Source organism: Pteronotus mesoamericanus, unplaced genomic scaffold (genome assembly GCF_021234165.1).
Source record: "Pteronotus mesoamericanus isolate MK-2021 breed Mesoamerican mustached bat unplaced genomic scaffold, CSHL_Meso_final contig_502, whole genome shotgun sequence".
Taxonomy (NCBI): Eukaryota; Metazoa; Chordata; class Mammalia; order Chiroptera; family Mormoopidae; genus Pteronotus; species Pteronotus mesoamericanus.
This window is the reverse complement of record NW_026555187.1, coordinates 1,568,656-1,591,006: the sequence shown is the minus strand read 5'-3', so window position 1 is coordinate 1,591,006 and position 22,351 is coordinate 1,568,656. Positions and strand designations below refer to the sequence as shown.

General features: G+C 52.0%; 1 protein-coding gene across 1 annotated transcript in view; it reads left to right on the top strand.

The window, feature by feature from the left end:
* UNC13A (unc-13 homolog A) overlaps positions 1-22,351 on the top strand; it is a 56,069-nt gene that overhangs the window by 16,635 nt on the left and 17,083 nt on the right. Inside the window, exons 8-30 of the mRNA XM_054578702.1 lie at positions 290-325; positions 2,991-3,198; positions 5,233-5,793; positions 6,282-6,390; positions 8,129-8,175; positions 9,965-10,043; positions 10,180-10,185; positions 10,654-10,725; positions 10,997-11,216; positions 11,823-12,050; positions 12,953-13,094; positions 13,214-13,383; positions 14,371-14,486; positions 15,607-15,770; positions 16,174-16,324; positions 16,629-16,697; positions 17,016-17,105; positions 17,324-17,458; positions 18,992-19,125; positions 20,214-20,299; positions 20,471-20,597; positions 21,264-21,360; positions 21,735-21,878. Of these exons, the coding sequence (XP_054434677.1) occupies positions 290-325; positions 2,991-3,198; positions 5,233-5,793; positions 6,282-6,390; positions 8,129-8,175; positions 9,965-10,043; positions 10,180-10,185; positions 10,654-10,725; positions 10,997-11,216; positions 11,823-12,050; positions 12,953-13,094; positions 13,214-13,383; positions 14,371-14,486; positions 15,607-15,770; positions 16,174-16,324; positions 16,629-16,697; positions 17,016-17,105; positions 17,324-17,458; positions 18,992-19,125; positions 20,214-20,299; positions 20,471-20,597; positions 21,264-21,360; positions 21,735-21,878 (3,191 nt within the window). The remainder of the gene's footprint in view (positions 1-289; positions 326-2,990; positions 3,199-5,232; positions 5,794-6,281; positions 6,391-8,128; positions 8,176-9,964; positions 10,044-10,179; positions 10,186-10,653; positions 10,726-10,996; positions 11,217-11,822; positions 12,051-12,952; positions 13,095-13,213; positions 13,384-14,370; positions 14,487-15,606; positions 15,771-16,173; positions 16,325-16,628; positions 16,698-17,015; positions 17,106-17,323; positions 17,459-18,991; positions 19,126-20,213; positions 20,300-20,470; positions 20,598-21,263; positions 21,361-21,734; positions 21,879-22,351) is intronic.

Here is a 22,351-nt window from a genome sequence, read left to right as displayed (position 1 = left end):
ACCCCAGACTCTAGCGCTGGAAGGCCCTTGTCCTCAGTGCCCCTTTTGTTACTTCCTGGCTGAGCCTGTGGCCTCCGCAAAACACAGGTGTTCCGCCTTTCTCCCAGGGTGGTGAGTGAAGGCATGACAAGTGTCAGTGGTTAGAGTGATACTTGGGGGAAGAGCCTCAGGGTCGGGGGTGACTGGGGTCCTGGTGGGGAGGAGACGGGGAGAATGAGGAGGCGGTGGAGCCCCGTCCTTGTGCCCCCTACCCGCGCCCTTTTATTATCTCTGCCCCTTCTCTTTGTAGGCAACTGGAATTATTTTGGCTGGGGTGAGCAGCAGAGTAAGTACTCGGCCTGAGATCCTGGGAGGCCACGGGGAGGGGGTGCCTTGGCGACTCCGAGGCCCCCGCCCCACCACACAGGGAAGCGAGGAGCCTGTGGCTGGCACGTTGGGGCCAGAGGGCAAGACCCTTTCCCTGCCCTCCTGCCCCCTGACCATTAACACCTGTCTTGGGGGTCCTGCTCTGTGTGGTGGGGAGTGGGCACTGCCGTTGGGGTGGAAGGATTCAGCTGGGAGGGGTGGGCATTTAGACGGGAGACCTGCCGTCTCCAGCTGGGCACTGTGACCCCCGCCCCCGACTCCCCATGTATGACCTCATCTCCTCTCCTGTGACTCCTTCCTCGTTGTCTCCCGTCTTCCTCCTCCACCTGGAAATGGCGCTCCAAGGGTGGTGGGTGGGGAAGAAAGGGCCTCAGAGCAGAGGGCAGGGTTCCCCTGGGGGACAGCACTTCTGAGACCTCCCTCCAAAGCCCCTCACACGCATCTTCCTCCAATTTGCCCCCAGGGGAAGGAGAAAGCCGCCCCCCTGCCCCTGGCGCCGCCTCCTCCCCCACCGCTGCATCCGGCTGCCCATTTCTGTCCCTGAGGAAAAGCTCTCCTATTCTCATGTCCTGCCTCTTCCAGAGTGGTCCAGTCCTTTAGCCTGAATGTGGAGCTGCATCTCCGGGCTCCTCCACCCCCACCCATCCCCCAGCAGACAAGCTCCACTCCCCCCTCCCTCCAGGACCAGGGAAACTGTTTACGTGTACTTTGATCCAAACAATTTGTAAAAACAAGTTGGTCAGAAATCAGTTTGGCCAGAATAGACATCAGGCAAAAAAGAAGACTGGGTAACAATCAGCTCGCCACAAGCAAACAATACCGTCAAAAACAGAGATGTGTTTGGTTAAAACCAATTTGGCTAAAGCTGATAACTGGGCAGAGAGCAAAGACCATCGGGCCAAAAGCAGGACATTTTATCAAGACACAAGTGTTTGCAAGTTGGAAGCAGTAATTTGGTAAAAAGCAGAGTCTGGGTAAACACAAAAAGAATATAATCAAAAGCAATTTGCCCCTCCAAAACAGACAATTTGTCAGAAAAAAATAATTGGGTGAACACACACACAGACCCATGTGACTTGGTTGAAAACACCTTGGCTCGGTCAAGAACAGTTTGGTAAAAAGAACACCAATTTGTCCAGAGACCCAGATAATTGAGTAGAAAACCAGTTGGTCACAGGGGCAATTTGGTGACATTGACAAATTGCCCAGAGCTCCGAGGGGGATCATTCAGGTTTCAGATCCCCCACTTCCGGCTCTAACAACATCACAGTTTCACCCCGAAGCCCACAAATCTAAGTCGTGGGAACTGGCACCTGTCTCTGTCTCTGATGTCAGCGCCGACAGCGTGCAGTGCATCACTTGGGTGCCACGGGGACAGAATAGAAAGCTCGTAGGTCATGGTGGCCCAAGCCAAGTGAGAAACTGGGAGCCCGGAGTTGCCTTGGTAGGGCCAGCCTTGCCAGCTGAAAATTAATTAAGGTTTTTCTAAAGGCAAAATAATTGAGGGACTGAATCAACTAGCATTCTACATAAAACATGAATTAGTTAAAAATTTACCACATTTTAAAAATTGGACTTATTTGTTAATATATATAGAAACAGACATATAAGTTGGAAAAGAATTAGAAGGTTAAAACAACAAAGAAACAAAAATAGACAAACATCTGGGAAATAAGCAAAAATACTTGAAGGCATAAAAAGGGGCAAGCCACCTCCTTGGTGTTTAAAATCACCAGTAAATTGATGCCATGTGCCACCCAATCAGGGGTTTAAATTTTTTTTTTTGGCAGCCCATTTCAGCCCAAATGTTGTTTCCTAAATAAACAGTTTCTCCTGTCCTGCAATAATCTAATATCCCTTGACACAATTCTATTTTCTTTTTACTAAGAAAGAAAACCTGTTTTCTTTTTACTAAGGAAAACAACCCAAACTAAAAATATCCTTTAATTTTCATGGAACACCTGAAGTGTGGCAAGTCCACCCTGGTTCATTTTAGTGATAGATTCTGGGCGTGCGGTGGACTCGCCAGCCTAAGGATCTGATCCCTTGTGGGGTCGATGGCGCCTTGTCAGAGCCTCTTCTTTGTTCCTGTGCATCTGAGTTCAGATCTGGGGTCTCCATTCTCAGATATCAAGGCATGTCTGGGGGTTAAAGCACATTTGTATTCCACCTTGTCCTTCTGATCTCCCTCCAACCTCTTTGAGTATTTGTGTGACTCCTGTTCTGGAAAGCTCACTGCCTGATGGAAAAAAACAAAACAAAACAAAAGCATTTTGCCCTCAGAGAGCCTGGACTTTGGCGAGGTCTGTTCTTACATTTGAGCTGAAAGACATCCTCCCAGTTGGCCACTGTCCCCACATTGTAGCACCTACCCTGGACCCCAGACTCTAGGTCCAGTCTGATCCCCATAAGGCAAAGCCAGGTTTTCACCTCCCTTATTCTAAAGTCTGTACCTCTATTTACATGATCCCATTCCTTCATTAATTCTGGTAATGACTACTCGCCTTCGGTTAGCAGCCAGTGAAGATCCTCTAAGTCTGAGGTATTGCTTTGGCCCCTATCGTATTCTCTCTCCCTGTCCCTGCCCTCTCACGCCGCCCCTCCCCACCTCCTCTCTTTTCCAGATGATGACCCCGACAGTGCGGTGGACGATCGTGACAGTGACTATCGCAGCGAGACGAGCAACAGCATCCCCCCACCCTATTATACTACATCCCAGCCCAATGCTTCAGTCCACCAGTATTCTGTTCGCCCGCCACCCCTGGGTTCCCGGGAATCCTACAGTGACTCCGTGCACAGTTATGAGGAGTTCTCCGAGCCGCAGGCCCTCAGGTAGCCACCCTGGAGCTGAGGACCGTGTGTGCGCGCATGCGCGGGTCCCCAGCCCTGTCTCCTGGAGAGAAGAGAGGAGAAGGGGGCTGGAGGGAGCTGGGGGTGTAGGCCAGCGGGTAGAAAAGCAGCATTCACGCTTTCCTGTGAGCGGTAGAGCCCTTGCTTACCCCCAATTTTGCAAGAAAATTCCACGAGATTGAGAAAAGCGTGTCTGCTTTGGCTGAAGAAAGTCCAGATTCCCCTGATTGGTCCCTCTGAAATATGGGGCTCTTTGCATGCCTTTAAAAAGCCACTGGTCCCTATCTACTCTCTTACTGGGCAGGGGAGGGAGTGAATGGCAAGAGATGACAACTAGTGGGGGATCTGAGACACAGTGCTGTTGGAAAAACCCCAGCAGGCAGCTGACCGGCGGTCCCAGGTGGTCCTGCCCGGCACTCCTGGTGGCCCCGACCGTGTTCCTGGCCAGCGAGCATGGGCACAGTGACTCGGGAGCGGCCCCTATTCCATCCAGCCATCGTTACCACTCCTTTGAAAGTAGCCTATCCCCAGACGTGCCCAGGAGGCGGGCCCTGGCCCAGCTGGGCCTTACCGCTGCCCGGCAGCTGCCGGCCCTTGGCCCTTGCGCAGGGGAGGCTGAAAGTCCAGCCTGCTGCCCCTCCTCGTTGGCCTCGCCGCCCCAGTCCTGGTTTCCAAACGGAACAATAGCAAACATGGAATTAAATAGCTTAGGTATTTGTAGAGCATGTAGATAGATGGAAAACACGTCCATCCTTGCCAAAAGTTCTATTGGACAGTGTGAGAGTTTGGGTAAAACGTAATTTGAAGGAAAACTTCCTAAGCTTCCTACTCAAACTTTGGCATTGACCGATATAACTTTTTTGCAGATATTTGAACAACACTTATTTCAAATTTTTCTGTACTTACTATATACCACAGAAAGCTTGGATAGCTTATAGATAAAATATCTTGGAAGGAACTTTTTAAAACACTGAGCATCTACTCTAGCCTTTATTTTTTAGCTCCAAGGAAATGCAATAACATATTTGAGGTAAAACATTTAGTGGCATAAATGGGATGAGAATCAAGCAAGAAAGCGTGTCCCTGGCAGAGGACACAGCGAGAGCAAAGGTGTGGAAGCAGGCACAGGTTTAGGGTGCTGGAGCAACAGCAAGGAGGCCGAGGTGACTAGGGCAGGGGGAGAGATAAAGGGGCGGAGAGGGAGGTGAGGATGGGGAGGTTGGAGGGTTTGGGCCACACGGGGGTGCAGGGCACGGCATGGGATGATGCCAACGGCACGGGTTTGATGCCAACAGCGCTGGTGGGCTTTGAGCAGGGTGGTATGTGATTGGGTTATGATTCAAAGAAGACTCTCTGTGGCTTCCATGAAGCAGAGACTGCTGGGGATGGGAGGGGATGTTGGGGCAGCAACTTGTGGAGACGGCAGAGCCTGGACCAGGGCGGGGCCCAGAGTGCAGAGGAGTGAGCTTCACATATGTCCGCAAGGGGGAGCTAAGCGGGCCTGGGGCAGGGCCGGCTGTGAGTGGAGGCTGAGGCAAGCAGTGGAGGCAGGAGGGCCCCGTCCTTGGTAAATGAGGGCGCTCAGCGGTGCGAGGGCCGGGTTGAGGTGGGCGCGATCAAGGGCCAGGCACAATAACCACGTTCACGTTGCAGAAGCCCTAGCTCTCCAAGGGGGCTGTGGCGAGGACACTGATTGGGGGTCCCCAGCACGTGGGTGGAGCATTTGCAGCCTCCACAGCACATGGACAGGGGTGGCCCACAGTAAGTCATCAGTGATCACCAGTTTCATTGATATGGTTTATTGTCTGTCCACCCAGACCAGAAATGCCACAAGAGCAGGACTTTTGTCTCTTTTGTTCATGGCTGTGTTGCCCTGGCACCTACAGCAGGGCCCTGTGCACAGTAGGTATTCCAGCAGTGCCGAGTAAATGACTGGGTGTTGGACCTGAGTAAATGACTGGGGCCGGTTGGGCAGTGGCTCTGTGCCTGGCCCCTGAGCCCCGCCTGTCCCCTCAGCCCCACAGGCAGCAGCCGCTATGCCTCCTCAGGGGAGCTGAGCCAGGGCAGCTCACAGCTGAGCGAGGACTTTGACCCAGATGAGCAGAGCCTGCAGGGCTCTGAGATGGAGGATGAGCGGGACCGGGACTCCTACCACTCCTGCCACAGCTCAGTCAGCTATCACAAGGGCTCGCCGCGCTGGGACCAGGATGAAGATGAACTGGACGAGGAGCTGGACGAGGAGCTGGACGAGGAGCTGGATGAGGACCTGGAGGACTTCTTGGAGGAGGAGGAGGAGGAGGAGGAGCTGCCTGAGGACGAAGAGGAGCTAGAAGAGGAAGAGGAGGTGCCTGATGACATCCGTGGCTACACCGAGCACCAGGAGGCGGCCGTGGCAGAGCCCAAGGACTTCAAGCGTGTCAGTCTTCTGCCAGCCGCCCCGGAGAAGGAGGACAAGGCCCCGGCTGTGCCCACCGAGGCCCCCGCTGTGGCCAAAGTGGCCCCCGAGCCAGCCGTGCCTGAGGAGGTGCCTGCAGCTGAGCGCGTGCCCAAGGATGAGCCCCCCAAAGCTGAGGAGAGGTAATGAGGGGGGCCGAGGGGCTGTCACAAGGTCACCATGGTCAGGGGTCAGTGGTGCCATGATGGAGTGAACATGGACCCAGGGAATTGGCGGGGGGATGGAATTGTCCTAGAGCCACGGGTTTACTGAAGAAATCAAGATGGTCCTGGTGGTCAGAGGGGGTTCAGTGGGGTTAGAGGACGTTGAGCTGGGTCACGAAGGCATCTTAGGGGTTGTGAGGGGTTGGAGAATTCACAAACGCAATGGGAGGACCTTGGGCCAATAGAATTACAAAGGGTCACAGGGCCAGGAGGAGGGAAAAGGGAGTCTGGGGACCCAAAGTTGTCAGAGTGGCATCAATGGGCTTGTGGGAGGGTGATGTGGCACTGGGACAGGTCAGAAGGGGGCACAGGTGGGTCCTAGTGTCTCTGAAGGACCGGGCATCACTCAGAAGGCAGAGGACAGAAGGAGAGCCTGCCCCGGAGCCTCAGGATGCCCGTTGCCTCAGTTTCAGGCCGCGAGAAGATGAGGAAGGCCAGGAGGGTCAGGACTCCATGTCGAGGGCCAAGGCCAACTGGCTGCGAGCCTTCAACAAAGTGCGGCTGCAGCTGCAGGAGGTGAGTGAGAGCCCTGGCCAGCTCACACTTGTGCCCGGTGCCCCGCCCGTGACCATGCCCAGACTGGCCATGGCCACTGCCCTGCTCCTCGAGTGCTCCTGCCACACTGGTCCGTTTCCTAGCCCTACCCACACCAGCCTATGCCACGCCCAACAGGCAGCTTGGCCATGCCCACTTCCCCACCCCGCCCACCATGCTTAAGCCTCTGTGCATCCTGGTCCTTCCATGGCTCCGCCCATACCAACCTGGCCCCACCCTCTTCTGTCCTTGTCTTGGCTCCACCATTCCTGGTCTCACCCACACCTGCCTGCCCTATCCCCACACCAAGATCCAGCCCGGCCTCCCCTGTGCCAACCTGGTGTTTCTAAACAGGGAAGGAGGAGAGGTGAGCTGTGACTTGGACCTAGGTCATGGCTACAGCCCTGTCAGGGGTCAAGTTCATGGATAGGGCTAAAGGTTAGGAAAAGGGCTAGAGATCAGGATTAAGGCAGCAGTGAGACGTCAGAGGTCAGAGTTAGAATTGGTATCAGGAGATGCAATCAGTGCTTTGGATCACATTGGGTGTTACTGTCAGTCTTGGAAAAGGTCAGAGGTCAGGTCGGTATGAGGGAAGGAATTCAGTGAAAGATACAGTTAGCGTCAGGGTTGGGGCGATGACTGTACAGGTGTACAGGTGGCAGCACTGAGACCACTTATTCCTTCAGTCATTGGACCCACTCCAGGCTGCAGACAAAGCAGTGTTATTGTCCAGGGGGACCTTCCAAATTTGGATGTGGCTGGCAAGGAGAAATCCTAAGCACATTCCCAAAATTTTCACCCTTCCAGTTTCAGAGCCACAAAAATTTCAAATCAAATTTCTTACTAGTTTAAAGTTGTTTTATACTTGTTTACTAAATGATATATTCACACAGTTCCAAATTTCAAAGGTAGAAAAGGATATACAGTGAAAAGCCTATTGAACAACTTCCACTCTGTCAGCAAATTAAATGAAAAAACAAAAACAAAAACAGCAGTTACTACCCTTGCCTTGGAACCAGTGATACGGCAAGAAAAAATAAACATGGGTGGGCTCTCTGGGTTTTATAGATGGGGCATAAAACAAATCCAAGGCAATTAGGAAAACTCCCTGGAGGAGATGACACTTAAAGTATTCAAAATACTTCAATAATATTTCAGAAGAGAGTGCTCCCCACTCCCTCTCCGACCACGGTCCCCATCAGTTGCATGGGACATGGGCAGTGTAGGCTCCGGGTCTGAATGATGACTGAGACCTGAATGATGAACGGAGGCTTCTCGGGTGCAGAAGGTGGGAGGGCATACACACAGGTGGCCCAGCTTGGGCAAAGGTCCTGGGCAAAAAGGAGGCAAGCAGGTGAGGCTGCAGGGAGTTTAAGGAATGACAGATTCTTGTGAGTATTTGAACCAGCCTCTGAGAATCCCAGGAGACTACAGAAGCATAAGCTCTTGTTGGAATGATGCTAACACATCCCCAGGTTTGACAGATGAGGAGACTAACATCCACTAAGGTTGATGGCAGAGAGGAACTCCTGCCTCTCATTTCGCAGATGGGAAAACAGGCCCAGAGAAAACCAGTCAGCTCTCTGAGGACACACAGTGAGGACTAGGTCCCCAGGTTTCCTGACTCACAGCCAAAAAGGGAGACAGAAGTGGGTACGGAGCCTGCCTTGTCCTGGGGAAGGGCAGCTGCACTCACCACATCTGTCTGTCTGTTCCACAGGCCCGGGGAGAAGGAGAGATGTCCAAATCCCTGTGGTTCAAAGGCGGGTGAGTAATGGAGCTTTGGGGGTGGGAAGGAGTTTTGAACCCAGAGCTTGAGGCTGGTTTGCACCATAGCCAGCAAGGGCAGTAACAGGTTCCATTTAGACAGGACACAGACTGGGCATGGGGGAAGCAACGGAACCACTGTCAAAAGACACTCAGGAGCCAAAGGCAGTAACATTTTGAACCCTCACAACAAAGCCATGGGTGGGGGAACACTACTCTGCTTTACAGATGGGGAAACTGAGTCCGGAGAGGTATATGCCTGGCCCAAGTCACTCACATAGTTCAAAAGTGCTTCCCCCTAGAAACCAATGTGAGATAAAGGAGAAACCCATTTTCCCACACTACCCATCTGCAACCCTGGAGCGAAATTGTTGCTTTGATTCTGCTCTTAAATCTCCCAGATTATTGCTATGGCTGCCGGCACTTTCATTAACAATCGCCATTTGGTCTTAAATGGAGCAATTTGTCACATTTAACTTAAGTTACTGATTTTCAGGGTTTTGTTTTTTTTTTCAGCCTTTGGATAGTGAGGTTAGAGGATGCAAAAAATATTCTTAAATTACATTAATGTTTTAAAATAGCAGCAGGAGAGTGACCTCCTTCCTTTGCAAACAGAGACAGGAGCCGGGATCCCCAGAGGAGCAGCTGCGCCGGCAGGGAGCCCCGGGAGCGGGAGTGGGGCTGGGATGGGCATTCCTGTGTGCGCGGCTGATGGAGAGGCTCTCTCCGGAGACGCCTGTGTGGCAGGCAGGGCCAGGCCTGGGAAGCAGCTTGAGCAGAGCTGTGGTTCAGGAGTCGCCCAGCCTCGGCCTGATTCTGCAGGGAGCACTGAACAGGAATTGCACCTCAGAGCTTATCCAAGATACCCAGCCGCCAGGCCTCTCTCTCAGGGGCCAGTGAGGACTTCCTGGGGAGAGGCCACAGCCGAACCCTCTCTGGGAGGAGTATACCTCTCAGTATGGAGAATTCAGACAGGTCACTATGGCATCTGCCACCGCGCTCATTCAATCCTCCAGCTACGGCAACACTGCCAAGAGACAAGAACACGATTTCCAGTCCCCTCATTCTGCTGGAAGTTGAAATCACTCCTTCCAAGGCAGAATTTCAACAGACACATATATTTTCAATGTTGAGCTTAAAGAAAGGTTTCATTGATATTTTTATATATTTCTTAGGTTTACCTTAATTCAAATTTTCATTAAACATGGGCACCTGCTTCATCTCCCCATCTCCAGACAAGGAAGTTGAGGCCCAGTGTCTTCATTGCCTGTGACAAACAACCACAAACAGGGGGCTTAAAATAACAGAAACGTATTCTCTCACGGTTCTGGAGGCCAGAACTCCGAGATCACGGTGTGGGCAGGGCCACGCTCCCCCGACTCCTGTGGGGGCAGTTTCTGCCTTGCCTTCCCGGCTTTCGGGGGTTGTCGGCAATCCTCGGTGGCCCTAGGTTTGTAAATGCACCCCTCCAGTCTCTGCCTCCATGATCACACCACTGTCTTCCGCTTGTGTGTCTCTCTTCTTATAAAGACACCAGTCATATTGGATTGGGGCCCACCCTTCTCTAGGATGACCTCATCTTAACTAATTACCTCTACAGCAACCCTATTTCCAAATAGGTCACATTTTGAAGTCCTGGGGGTTAGGATTTGAATGTATATTTTTGGGGGGACACCATTAAATTCTTACGACCTGGGGAAATCACATGTCCTACCTCAGCCTCAGCTGATGTCTGTTGGAGGAAGGGGGACTTCCCTGGACCCTTGACATCCTCATGTGTGTCTTACAGCCCAGGGGGCGGTCTCATCATCATTGACAGCATGCCTGACATTCGTAAGAGGAAGCCCATCCCCCTCGTGAGTGACCTGGTGAGTGCCTGTGCCCTCCCCTCCCCCAGCACTCGACCTCTACAACTGCCTGGCAGGCCTGGGGCGGGGCTGGCAACGTGCTCTCTGGGACTAATGCAATCTGGTTTCTACCCTGTGTGCTGCATGGACACCTCAGGCCATGGTGAGTGAGTGACAGTGACCTGGGCCCCCGAGTCTCCTTCCCAGGCCCCTCCACTGGGACCTTCCCGCTGGCCCCCCGCCATGGGGTCGGAGGAGGGTCCTTGCCATGTCCTACAGTTCAGGGATGGGGAAGAGAGCAGGTGGCTCCCTGCCTTGGTTCACAGTGCGGCTGATGGTTTTGCTCTGTGGCTGGCGACCATGGCCAAGTCTGGCCCATGGTGGTGGGGGATGGGTGAGTTAGGGGTGTAGGGCTGTTCACCTTCCAGGGTCCCTTCTAAACCAGAGCCTCTGTCACTTCTTAATTCTTTGCTTGTTCTTCTCCGGCCTCTCTGACCTGTGTCCTATACATCGTGACTTTGGCTTGACTCTGGCTGGTGGCCCCAAACCGTGGCTGTGGATTCTGCTCTTGGTGACAATCCCATGGGTGTCACTCTACTCCCTGACTCCCCTGACGTCTTCCCTGCCCCAGTCCCTGGTCCAGTCCAGAAAAGCGGGCATCACATCGGCCTTGGCCTCCAGCACTTTGAACAACGAGGAGCTGGTGCGTGGGGTTGTAAGGTGGGCTGAGCTGGGGGCTTCTGGAGGAAGAGGGAAAGGGTGTGGCAACGACAGGCATTCCTTGCTCTCCGGGGCTGGATAGCTCAGCATCGGGATAGCACACTCTGTGCACAGGAACCTGTGGGATCTGACAGCGTGGGGGTGGCGGAGGGACAGAGACCGGACTACACTCTGCACAGGGTGAGGGTACCGGCAGGACAGGGACCCCAGGTGAGGGCCCTATGCCCCATGCTGCATCCCTTCCCTCCTCGCAGAAAAACCACGTTTACAAGAAGACCCTGCAAGCCTTAATTTACCCCATTTCGTGCACGACACCGCACAACTTCGAGGTGTGGACGGCCACCACGCCCACCTACTGCTACGAGTGCGAGGGGCTGCTGTGGGGCATCGCGCGGCAGGGCATGCGCTGCACCGAGTGCGGGGTCAAGTGCCACGAGAAGTGCCAGGACCTGCTCAACGCCGACTGCCTGCAGCGTGAGCGCTGGCGCGGGCGGGGTCAAGGGCGAAGGGGTGGGGCTGTGCGTGATCGGGGCGGGGCTCCGCGGAGGCGGGGCAGAAACGAGCCAGATTTTGCGAGATGGGAGGGGCATGAAGAGAGGGGAGGAGCTGTGGGAGGGTTGGGGCCCCCGGACAAGGAAAGGGGGCGGGATGACAGGGCAGGACTCCTTTTGCGGGGAGAATGGAGATTAGAGAGGGGGAAAGGAGGTGTGAGAGAGTCGAAAAAGGGTCGAACGGGACTCAGGGACTGGTTTAACTGCAAGGGATGGGGTTCATGAGAGGCACCCGTTCCCGTTGAGAAAAATGGGTTAGGTAGGGTTAGGGTTAGCTCAGAGGAGGGAAGGGACTCAGGATGGGGGACGGACGTCAGAGAAGGGGCAGGGTTTTGGAGGGGCAGGGGATTCAGAGGGTGTGGGGGGATTCAGAGAACAAGCAGGAAGCTCTGGTTTTGGGGGCATTCTCATGGACCCCCTCGGCTTACAATGCCCATGGCAGCCGCCGAGGGCCCTCGGGAGTGGCAGTCGGGGTGCTGGCCGCGGTGAGGCGTGCTCCCGGGACAGTGCCGGCTATCCACTTCCGCAGGGGCAGCGGAGAAGAGCTCCAAGCACGGGGCTGAGGACCGGACGCAGAACATCATCATGGTGCTCAAGGACCGCATGAAGATCCGGGAGCGCAACAAACCTGAGATCTTCGAACTCATCCAGGAGGTCTTTGCTGTGACCAAGACCGCGCACACGCAGCAGATGAAAGCAGTCAAGCAGAGCGTTCTGGACGGCACGTCCAAATGGTCGGCCAAGATCAGCATCACTGGTGAGGCCGCTGGGGATGGCGCGGGATGGGTAGGGGGACCTTCTTCTCAGTCCTCTGTGCTCCCTCCCAGGCCCCTTCATTCCCTTTGCTGCACATACTTGAGCGTATCCATGTCTTTCCCATGTCCACGTGTGTGCGCATTTATGCCCATAGGTCAACGTGTATGCCTCCAAAAGTATGTGCATGACACCATCTGGGTGCATCTTGATTAGTGCCCCCAGAATCAGACACCAGGAAAAGGAGTGAGGGAACATGGTTTATCTGGGAGATGATCCCAGGGAGCCCCGTGGGAGTTTGGAAGTGAAACTGGAAGCGAAGGAGCTCTACAAAGGGTGTCAACAGCAGGCAATGCTGTGGAGACCTGGGGCTCAGTCCCACCTGGGACCACTGGGGGGCGGTACTGAGCTCCCACTGCAGGCTGGTCCTACCCTAGGGGCAGGGCCCTTGTGGTGTTCATCCATGCCCAGCCTCATTTGGATTTCTTAGGAGACAGACCCCAAGACGATTTCAGGGCAGGTGGGTGTCCAGGAGGTGGTCCCAGGAAGCTCTGGTGGGGAGGTGGAGACAGAAGTCTGGGAGCAGGGACAGAAGATGCCCTTCAGGTGGGCACCAATGAGCAGGTGACTTTGTGGTCAGTGGAGGTTCAGTCCCACTGTGGAACCTCAGGAGCACAGTGTAGAGCACACACCTGAGAATGTCCCACCCCAGGGGTGACCCCGGGGCACCTTCCCATCCTTCACTGGCTAAGCATTCTCTGGGTGTTAACTTTCCAGCAAGGCCAGTGTGCCCTCAGGCCATATCACAGGTGTCCTCACCAAGCAGCCTGGAGCTGCTGGCAGTGACTGTTTCCAGCATATCTCCTTCCCTGAGCCACATTTATATCTGTCCTATGTGTCTTCTAGTGGTCTGTGCCCAGGGCTTGCAGGCAAAGGACAAGACAGGATCCAGTGACCCCTACGTCACTGTCCAGGTTGGGAAGACCAAGAAACGGACGAAAACCATCTATGGGAACCTGAACCCTGTGTGGGAGGAGAACTTCCATTTGTAAGCGCCTGGCTGGGTCCCCATATCCCACGCAGAACTCCCTGCTGGGGCAGCCAAAGGGGACTTTCGTCCCAGCCCGAGCCAGCTGCCTGACCCTTGCTCCTGCCTCCCCCCTGCAGTGAATGTCACAACTCCTCAGATCGAATCAAGGTGCGCGTCTGGGACGAAGATGACGATATCAAATCCCGCGTGAAGCAACGGTTCAAGAGGGAGTCTGACGACTTCTTGGGGCAGACGATCATCGAGGTGCGGACGCTCAGTGGCGAGATGGACGTGTGGTACAACCTGGGTGAGCGAGGGGGAGTCTGCAGGGGGCGGGGAGGAGGCCCCAGGGAGTCAGCCGAAATGGGCACCGGGTTGGAAGGGAGAGACGCAGTGTCACAAGGAGTTAGTTTGGGAGCCCAATCTGATGGAGGAGTCAGGGTCTGCGGGTCCCAGTCAGGGAAGAAGGCAGAGTCTGAGCCCAATCCGTTGGCAGCAAGGAGCACCCCAGCTGAGAGGATAACCTAGGAAGTTCTTAGTTTGGTTTGGTAGGATGAGGGAGGGACAGAATCTCTATTCCAGTCTCACGGTGGAGGCAGGAGTAAAAACCGGGGTCCTAGTCTGAAGAGACAGGCACAGACCCAGGAATCTGACCTAAGAAGGAACATTGAACTTTAAGAATCTAATCTAAGAAAGGAGGTATACGCATAGTTCGGGCATCCTAATCTGAGGAGTGAGCTACAGACCCAGGAACCCTGTCTAGGAAGGTGAGTAGACTCAGTGAGCCCGATCTGATGGGGGTGCAGGCTCTGTGAACTTAGTCTGAAGGTGTAGGAAGAACCCAGTCAGAGGGGTGAGCAGAGTCCGGGAACCTCTTAGTTTGGTTGGAAGAAATCCACATAGCCTATTCTGATGGGGGAGGCTGGAACGCTCTATGACAAGCTGAGCAGTAGACTCCAGGGAGCTTGGTCCGATTGCTCCCTAGAGGCAGCGCCTGGGAACTCAGGCGGCGGGTGAAGCAGTGCGTAGGGTCCTTGGTCTAAAGAGGGAGATGCAGACCCAGGATTTGAATCAGAGTGAGAAAGCAAGGTCTGGGATCCTAGTTTGAAGGAAGAGACGGGGCCTAAGGAATCATAGTCTGATGGAAGAAACACAAGTCTAGGGAGCCAATCTGAGGAGAGACACCCACACCTCAATTTCAGGGTGTCTGGGAGGGGAACAGTCGTAAATACCTAAAAATGGCCCAGGGCTAGATGGAGGAGTTCTGACATTGCCGTCCCTTTCTGCCCCGCAGACAAGCGGACTGACAAGTCTGCTGTGTCAGGTGCCATCCGGCTACACATCAGTGTGGAGATCAAGGGCGAGGAGAAGGTGGCCCCCTACCATGTCCAGTACACCTGCCTGCACGAGGTGAGGCCCACCCCCCGCCCCCGCCTTCAAAGCTCACTGTGATCCCACATTGCCTCCACTCCCTGTTTCTGCCTGCCCCAGCTCCTCCTTCCCCTTTTCTGCCACACTGTCCACCCTCCCCTGGGCCTCTGAGGCTGTCCCCCATGCCATTCTCTGCCCAGAAAACTCCCCATCCATCAAGGTCCAGCTTCAGGGCCCCCTTCTCTAGGAAGCCCTCCCTGACCTCCAGGCAGACTCTTACTACTCAGCTCCAGGTCGTCCATCTGTCCCGTCCCTGAACATTCAAGGATGGGCTGTTTGTGTCTGAGTCTCTCTTTTCCAGCTATCTGGCGGCTCCTGGAGAGAACTCCGTTTGTTGCATGAATAAATGATTAAATAGATGAATGAGTGTTGAGTAGATAAAAGAATAGATGGATGATGGAGGATGAGCAGATGGATGTGTGGTTGAACTATTGTAAGTATAGGTGAAAGGATGGATGAATTTGGGGGTAGTCGGATAAATGGATGGGTGAATAGATGAATGGACAGATGATGAATGGATGAATGGATGGATAGATGAATGGATGAATAGATGATGGAAGTATGAATGGGCAGACAAAAGGCTGGGTGAGCGGATGGATGTATGGTTGAATTATTAGAAGTACAGAGGTGTAACAGGTGAATTTTGGAGTCGTTGGACAGATGGATGGGTGAATAGATGCATCAACAGATGGATGATGGACGGATGGGTGTATTGGTGGCTGATTGGATAGAAGGATGAACTGTAGGATGGGCTGATTAAGTTGTGGGTAAATGTATGGGATACATAGATGTGTGGCTGAATTATTAGAATGGTAAGTTAGTGGATGGATAAATTTTGGGGTAGTTGAATGGATGGGTGGATGGATGTACAGGCAGACAGGTGAGTGGGTGGTCATATAGGTGGATAGATGGATGGATGGATGGATGGATGGTTTATTGGAAGAATGGATGAGGGATAGGTAAAATTTTGGGTAGCTGGATGGATGAAAGAGTAGATGAATGAATTCATGAATAAACAGATAATAATGTAAGATGCCCTAGACCTGACCCCTGCTGTCCCCTTGCACTCTCTGACACACCTTCTCCCATGTATTGGCAGAACCTGTTTCACTTTGTGACTGACGTGCAGAACAATGGGGTCGTGAAGATCCCGGATGCCAAGGGTGACGACGCCTGGAAAGTTTACTATGATGAGACAGCCCAGGAGATTGTGGATGAATTTGCCATGCGCTATGGCGTCGAGTCCATCTACCAAGCCATGACGTGAGGCTGTAGGCTGGGGTGGACACCAGGGAGAGGTGCAAGAAACTGGGGAAGGGGGGTCAGCAGGTGGATATTGCCAGATCTGTGCTGGAAGGGATCCATAGGAAAAGGAGTCAGAGAGGGAGTGGGTGTGGTGGGTATTATATAATTCCTCCAGGAGGTTAGGAAAGCGCCATGCTGGGGGCTGCAGGGACAGGGATGAAAGCTGGAGTTTGAGGCAGAGATAGGACAACTTGGAGAGGAGACAGGGAGAAACTCAGGGGACTGAATCAAGTGGAGGGAAAGGGGATGTTTGGGGCGGGTGGGAGGAGTCACTCACAATGCTGTCTTGGAGGCATTCTGGGGGGTCTCAGCCTCTCCTGGCTGGACACCAGGCCCAGTGCTTCCCACTCCCTTCCACCAGCCACTTTGCCTGCCTCTCCTCCAAGTACATGTGTCCTGGGGTGCCTGCTGTCATGAGCACCCTGCTTGCCAACATCAATGCCTATTATGCGCATACCACCGCCTCCACCAACGTGTCTGCCTCTGACCGCTTCGCAGCCTCCAATTTCGGGGTCAGTCCCAGGGGCTGGGGGATGAGGGAGAACCCAAACCTGTGCTGGTGAAACCCTGTGCGGCTCCCAGATTCCTGATTTGGACTTGATTTGCTGTGTGACTTTGCACCAGTAACATCCCTCTGAGTCTCAGTTTATCCTTCTGTAGAATGGAAACGGATGTTATAAGGGTTCGGTTCAATGGTGGATGGGATGCTTTTATAATATATGAAACCCTTAGCCAATATGGCAGCCACCTTTCGCTGCTACACTCGACCCCCAAGTCCCTGCTTCCATCCATCCTCCTCATTTTGTGCTTCCCCAGAAAGAGCGCTTTGTGAAGCTCCTGGACCAACTGCACAACTCCCTGCGGATAGACCTCTCCATGTATCGGGTGAGAAGTACATTCATGATGACTTGCCTACCCCTACACATGTGTGTGCCCATAAAGGACAGCCTCTAGCAGGTGTGCACATGGGAGGGCCCATTTTAACATGCAGACTGTGTTCCTTTCACACATACACACGTATGTGAGCAGCACCTTCCCAACCTACTTGGTGCATCCCAGAAGACCTCCCAGTTACTTCAAGGGGTTCTCATTGACCCCCAACCCGCCTCCTGAAACTTGAGGGCTCTTGTGTCTCTCCTAAAATACTGTGTCCCATCCTTCCCTAACCTTCCATCACTCCACCTCTCTTCTCCCTCCCAACAGAATAACTTCCCAGCCAGCAGCCCGGAGAGACTCCAGGACCTCAAATCCACTGTGGACCTTCTCACCAGCATTACCTTCTTTCGGATGAAGGTAGGAAAGGGGACCCAGTCCCATTAGCTCTCCAATAAAGATTCTCCAGGACTCTTAGCTCCTAAACAAGTAGCATTTCTCCTGGAGAGCAGTGCCCCTTCTCAGTGACCCTCTGTTTTCCTACTGTTATGTTTCCTTAAACCCAGAACCACCTGTAGCCATTTCCTGGGCACCTCCTGTCCCAGCTTCGCCCAGCCATGCCCTCTCCCTTCCTCCAGGTGCAAGAGCTGCAAAGCCCGCCCCGAGCCAGCCAGGTGGTGAAGGATTGCGTGAAAGCCTGCCTCAACTCTACTTATGAGTACATCTTCAACAACTGTCATGAACTCTACAGTCGAGAGTACCAGACAGACCCTGTAAGAACTCCAGATGAGGCAGCAAGGAATAGTAGACACCACCGTCACCCTGGCTCAAGTCTCAGATCTGCTCCTTCCCAAGTGATGTTACTGTTCTGAGCCTCGGTGTCTCCCTCTGTAAAATTAGGTCATTAACCCACATCTCAGGTTTGAGAAGGAGATTCAATGAGATATAAGCTTTCTATAAAATATAGTTATGTGCTCAGCACCTGATACACAATAGGTGCTCAAATACTTTGATTTTAGTTAAACAGTTTGGCGTAACAATGTGTGTGGAATTGAATCACCATTCAATTGATTTTGAGTTGAATTGAATTTTTTTAGTACAGTTCAGTTTCTGTCATTTCAACTCAACTTACTTGCAATCTTTCAGCATGGGTTTATCGACACATATACTCTCCCAGGATTGTCAAAAACATTTCAAGGAGCTTATGCCCTATTAGGAGGGGAAGATGTAAAAGTTAGTAATTTACAGCCCAGGGTGATTAGCCTGAGGTGGCCTCCACATCAGCTTTGGCTTCTAATGAGAAGCAACACATAAGCCAAATTCAGTTCAACTTTATTTCATTGCGTTCATTTACATTCATTTGACTTGAGTTGAAACCAAGTTGCTCTTAATTGAATTGTATTGAGGTGAAGTGTATTAAATTGAGTTTAGTTCAACTATAATCAGTTTTGTTCCATTTATTTCTATTCAGTTGACTTAAGTTAAAATTGCTCCTGGCTAATTAGTGAGCAGCACTGAATTGGATTGAGTTGAATTTAATTGAGTAAAAACTTATTCATTTCAATTCAGTTGGGTGGAGTTGAAGTTGTTCCAGACTGTGCTGAGTTGGCTTGAGTCAGGATGAGCTGGGTTGTTGGATTAGGTACAGCTGAGTTCAATTGACCTGGGTTAAGTTGGGCTCGTTTCAGTTGAGTTTAATTACATTCCTTTCCACTGACTGACTAAATGAGTTGGTCTGAGTATGTTAGGTTGAGTTGAGCAGGTAGCGTTGGATTGGGTTGACTTAGATTGAATTGAGTTAGATTAAATTGAATTGAGTTCAGATCGATTTATGTCCATTATTTTTATGTAGGCTGATATGGATCTTGGAGACATTGATTAGGCTAAATCCAATTCAGTTTGAGTTAAATTCAATCCAGTTAAGTTTAATTCCACTCTGTGAAGTGTAATTGGCCCAAGTTTGTCTCCACTGAACTAACTCTGAGGAATGCCATCTGTTAAGCTAAGTGTGTATGATTTGTATTAGTTCCAGCACCATTTTGTTTAGTGGGTTGGAGTTTGTTCAACTGAATTCAGTTCCATTCAGTTTTATGAGCTGCCATTTAGTTAAGCTTTGTTAAACTGGGCAGACATGAACCCTGCTTGAGCCAGTTTACATGAGTTCAGCCACTTTCTCTGCAGACCTCCCACCTGAACCACACACATGTTAATGGGGCCCCTTCCTCAACAACCTCTGCACCTCAATAAAAAACGGAAGCTCTCATCCCTTGACCCCTTGCAGCCAACATTTCCACTGCCCCATCCAGGCCAAGAAGGGAGAAGTTCCCCCAGAGGAACAGGGCCCCAGCATCAAGAACCTCGACTTCTGGTCCAAGCTGATCACTCTCATAGTGTCCATCATTGAGGAAGACAAGAATTCCTACACTCCCTGCCTCAACCAGTGAGTTGTGTATCTATGTAGTTAATTATGTGGAGGTCATTGTGTATGTGTGCGCACAATTTTGTCTTATGTGTAAAGGCAATCGTGTCTATTACACATAAAGTGTTGTATATGTGGGAGCAATTGTGGGTGTGGTTGTGCCTAGATGAAATATGGCATAATTAGCAAACATAAACAAAATTGTGTCTCTGTACACAATTACTGGTGCAATCAATATGTATTTTAACATGTATTGATTTGCGTGAATAACTATATATGTATGTAATTTTGAATGTGTGTGTAGGTTCATATATCACAATAGTGTTGTTCTAGTATTTACTATGTGCAAAATACTCTTCTAAATTTTTTTACATTTAAATTTTATTACCTCTTACATGTATGGGTGTAATTTTGTGTATAGTCATGGTCTGTGGGTTTGTGTATGTGTTTACCATAATAGAGTGGACTTCAATATATTATATCGTGTGTTGTGTTACTGTGTGTGAATGTGTGCGCAGTTTTGGTTTGTGGATTTCTATGTTTGCAGAACTTTCGTCTCTGTTAGCTGAATGAGCTATTGTGTTTTATTTTTCCCTGAGGTGAATATTAGAGGGGCCCCTAACCCTGAGGTGCCATGGTCTCTTGCCTACTTAGATATGGAGTTAAGATCAGGGACTTTGGATGTATGGAAGAATGGATGGATGGGTGGGTGGGTGGATGAATAGGTGGATGAATGGACAGACTGGTAGAAGCATGGGTGGGTGGATAAAGGAATAGATGTATGTTTGGATGGATGATAGGAAGGAAGGGAGGGAGGGAAGGAGGGAGGTATGGAGGGAGATGAAGAGAGAAATGGATAGACAGGTAGGTGAATGGATGGGTATGTGGATGAATAAGGGGGTAGGTAAATGAACAGATAAAGAGATGGACGGATGTGTGGGTGGAGGCTTAGGAGAAGCAGAGTCACTCAGCAAGTTGCTGGCTATGAGGGAACTTGAATACGGATCCCTCTGCCTATCCTGTACTGCCCTTTGGCAGGGGAAGCCAAAGCAGCCTGTGCCATCTGGATTCTGGCTGCCAAGTGTTTATATTTCCCTAACTTTTGCCAGGTTTCCCCAGGAGCTGAATGTGGGTAAAATCAGTGCTGAAGTGATGTGGAACCTGTTTGCCCAGGACATGAAGTATGCCATGGAGGGTGAGTGCCCCACCCCCACGTCTCCCAGCTGGGCTACAGCACATAGCTGTGTCTTGGTGTCTTCTCCAAGACTGTGAGTTCCCCATACCCCCATCCTGAGCTCAAATACCAAAGATGGCCAGGTGGCAGACCCTCCCGGCTGAGCCACCGCCCCCCCATTCTCTGCTTCAGAGCATGACAAGCATCGTTTGTGCAAGAGCGCCGACTACATGAACCTCCACTTCAAGGTCAAGTGGCTCTACAATGAGTATGTGGCGGAGCTTCCTGCTTTCAAGGACCGCGTGCCCGAGTACCCTGCGTAAGCTTCCTGCCCAGAACCCAAGCCAGAACTATAGTGCTGACAACTAGACTGAGGCCCAAAGAAGAGGGCTCACCTACTCAGGGTTCCCTGGGCATCGGGGGCGCAGTTGGGGCTCAAACCCAGTGTTCTCCATTCTTAGCCATTAGCCTTAGGACTCCCATAGACAAACAATTAATAATCATAAGTATCAGGCCCTGTGCGGAGCAGTCCCATATGCATTTTCTCATTTAATCCTTTTGACAATCCTATGAGGTGGGAACATCATAATCCCCATTTCGTGAATGAAGAAATACAGGGTTAAAGGCTGAAGGATTTGCCCAAGGCCACATCCAATAAGTGATGGAGCCGAATTTGAACTTGGAATGTCTGACACGCAAGCTGTGGTACAGAGTAGTTGATGGCTACCATGCACTGAAGACCTACTGTGCTGTGTTGGGATCTCAGAGAGTAAACTTACTTGCCCATGGCAGTTTATCAACCAGGATTCCCTCAAGTCTGGGCCTTGCTCTGACAGTGGTCACTGGTCAATTTCATGGGTGAGGTAGCCAAGGCCTGGTGGAAGAGGGGAGCAGAGAGTGACCACCCAAGGCCACAGGGTGTGTTTGAGTAGAGGGTTATGGGGACAAGAGATGGCAGGGTCCCCACCCCGGCTCTCCATTCCAGGTGGTTTGAGCCTTTCGTCATCCAGTGGCTGGACGAGAATGAGGAGGTGTCCCGAGATTTCTTGCACGGGGCCCTGGAGCGAGACAAGAAGGATGGGGTGAGAAGGCTGACCCTCTGCTAAGCTCCCAATCTTCCCACAGTGGATTTGTTCCCTCTGGGGTCCATTGAGATACAGTTTGGGGGCAAAGACTGCACTTGGGATGAGGCCAATCTCTGGAGGGTGTTCACAATCTTTGTCTTGTTCATGGTGTTTAAAGTCTTTTGTACATTCAACAAATGAACGTGAGTTTATCAAGCCTGACCCCACCTGCCCACCTATGGCCTTTGTGTCTGGCTGTAAGTCAACCTCACATACTATCCATCTCACCCCAGGAGAGTTATTCTCTGGCGAGTAGGAGAGTAGGAGGGTTGGGCCCTGGGGACTGCCTGGCTCTGACCCCGCCCTCTCTCCTGGCCTCCCTTGCCCTGCAGTTCCAGCAGACCTCAGAGCATGCCCTGTTCTCCTGCTCCGTGGTGGACGTCTTCTCCCAGCTTAACCAGAGCTTTGAGATTATCAAGAAGCTCGAGTGTCCAGACCCCCAGATTGTGGGGCACTACATGAGGCGGTTTGCCAAGGTGCGGGAGTATGGGAGGGGTCGGGGGTGGGGTCCAGGTGGGGGATGGGTTAGGGTTAGGGTCAAGACTGAGGTGGAGTTGAGATTGGGATTGGTGTCAAAGTTGAGGTTGGTGATATCACTGGGACTGAGGTTCGGGTTGAGGCCTATGGAAAAGCCAACCCAAACCACTGTGTTGGGGTTGGTCTTGCCACAGAGGTTGGAGTGTGATTGGGAACAGGGTTTGAAATTTAGCTTGGAGTTGGTGATTTCATTGAGATTGGGGTTGTTAGAATTTGAGATTGGGATTTGAGTTGAGGCTGACGTTGGTGATGAGTTGGCTATTGGATTGAGGTTGGGTTTGAGTTGAGGCTGGGGTTGGCGATGTCATTGAGGTTGGAGTTGAGGTTGGGATTAGGGCTTGGGTTGAGAACGAGATCAGGATTGAAACCGAGGTTGAGATTGAGGTAAAAGTTGGGATTGGTGAGACACTGG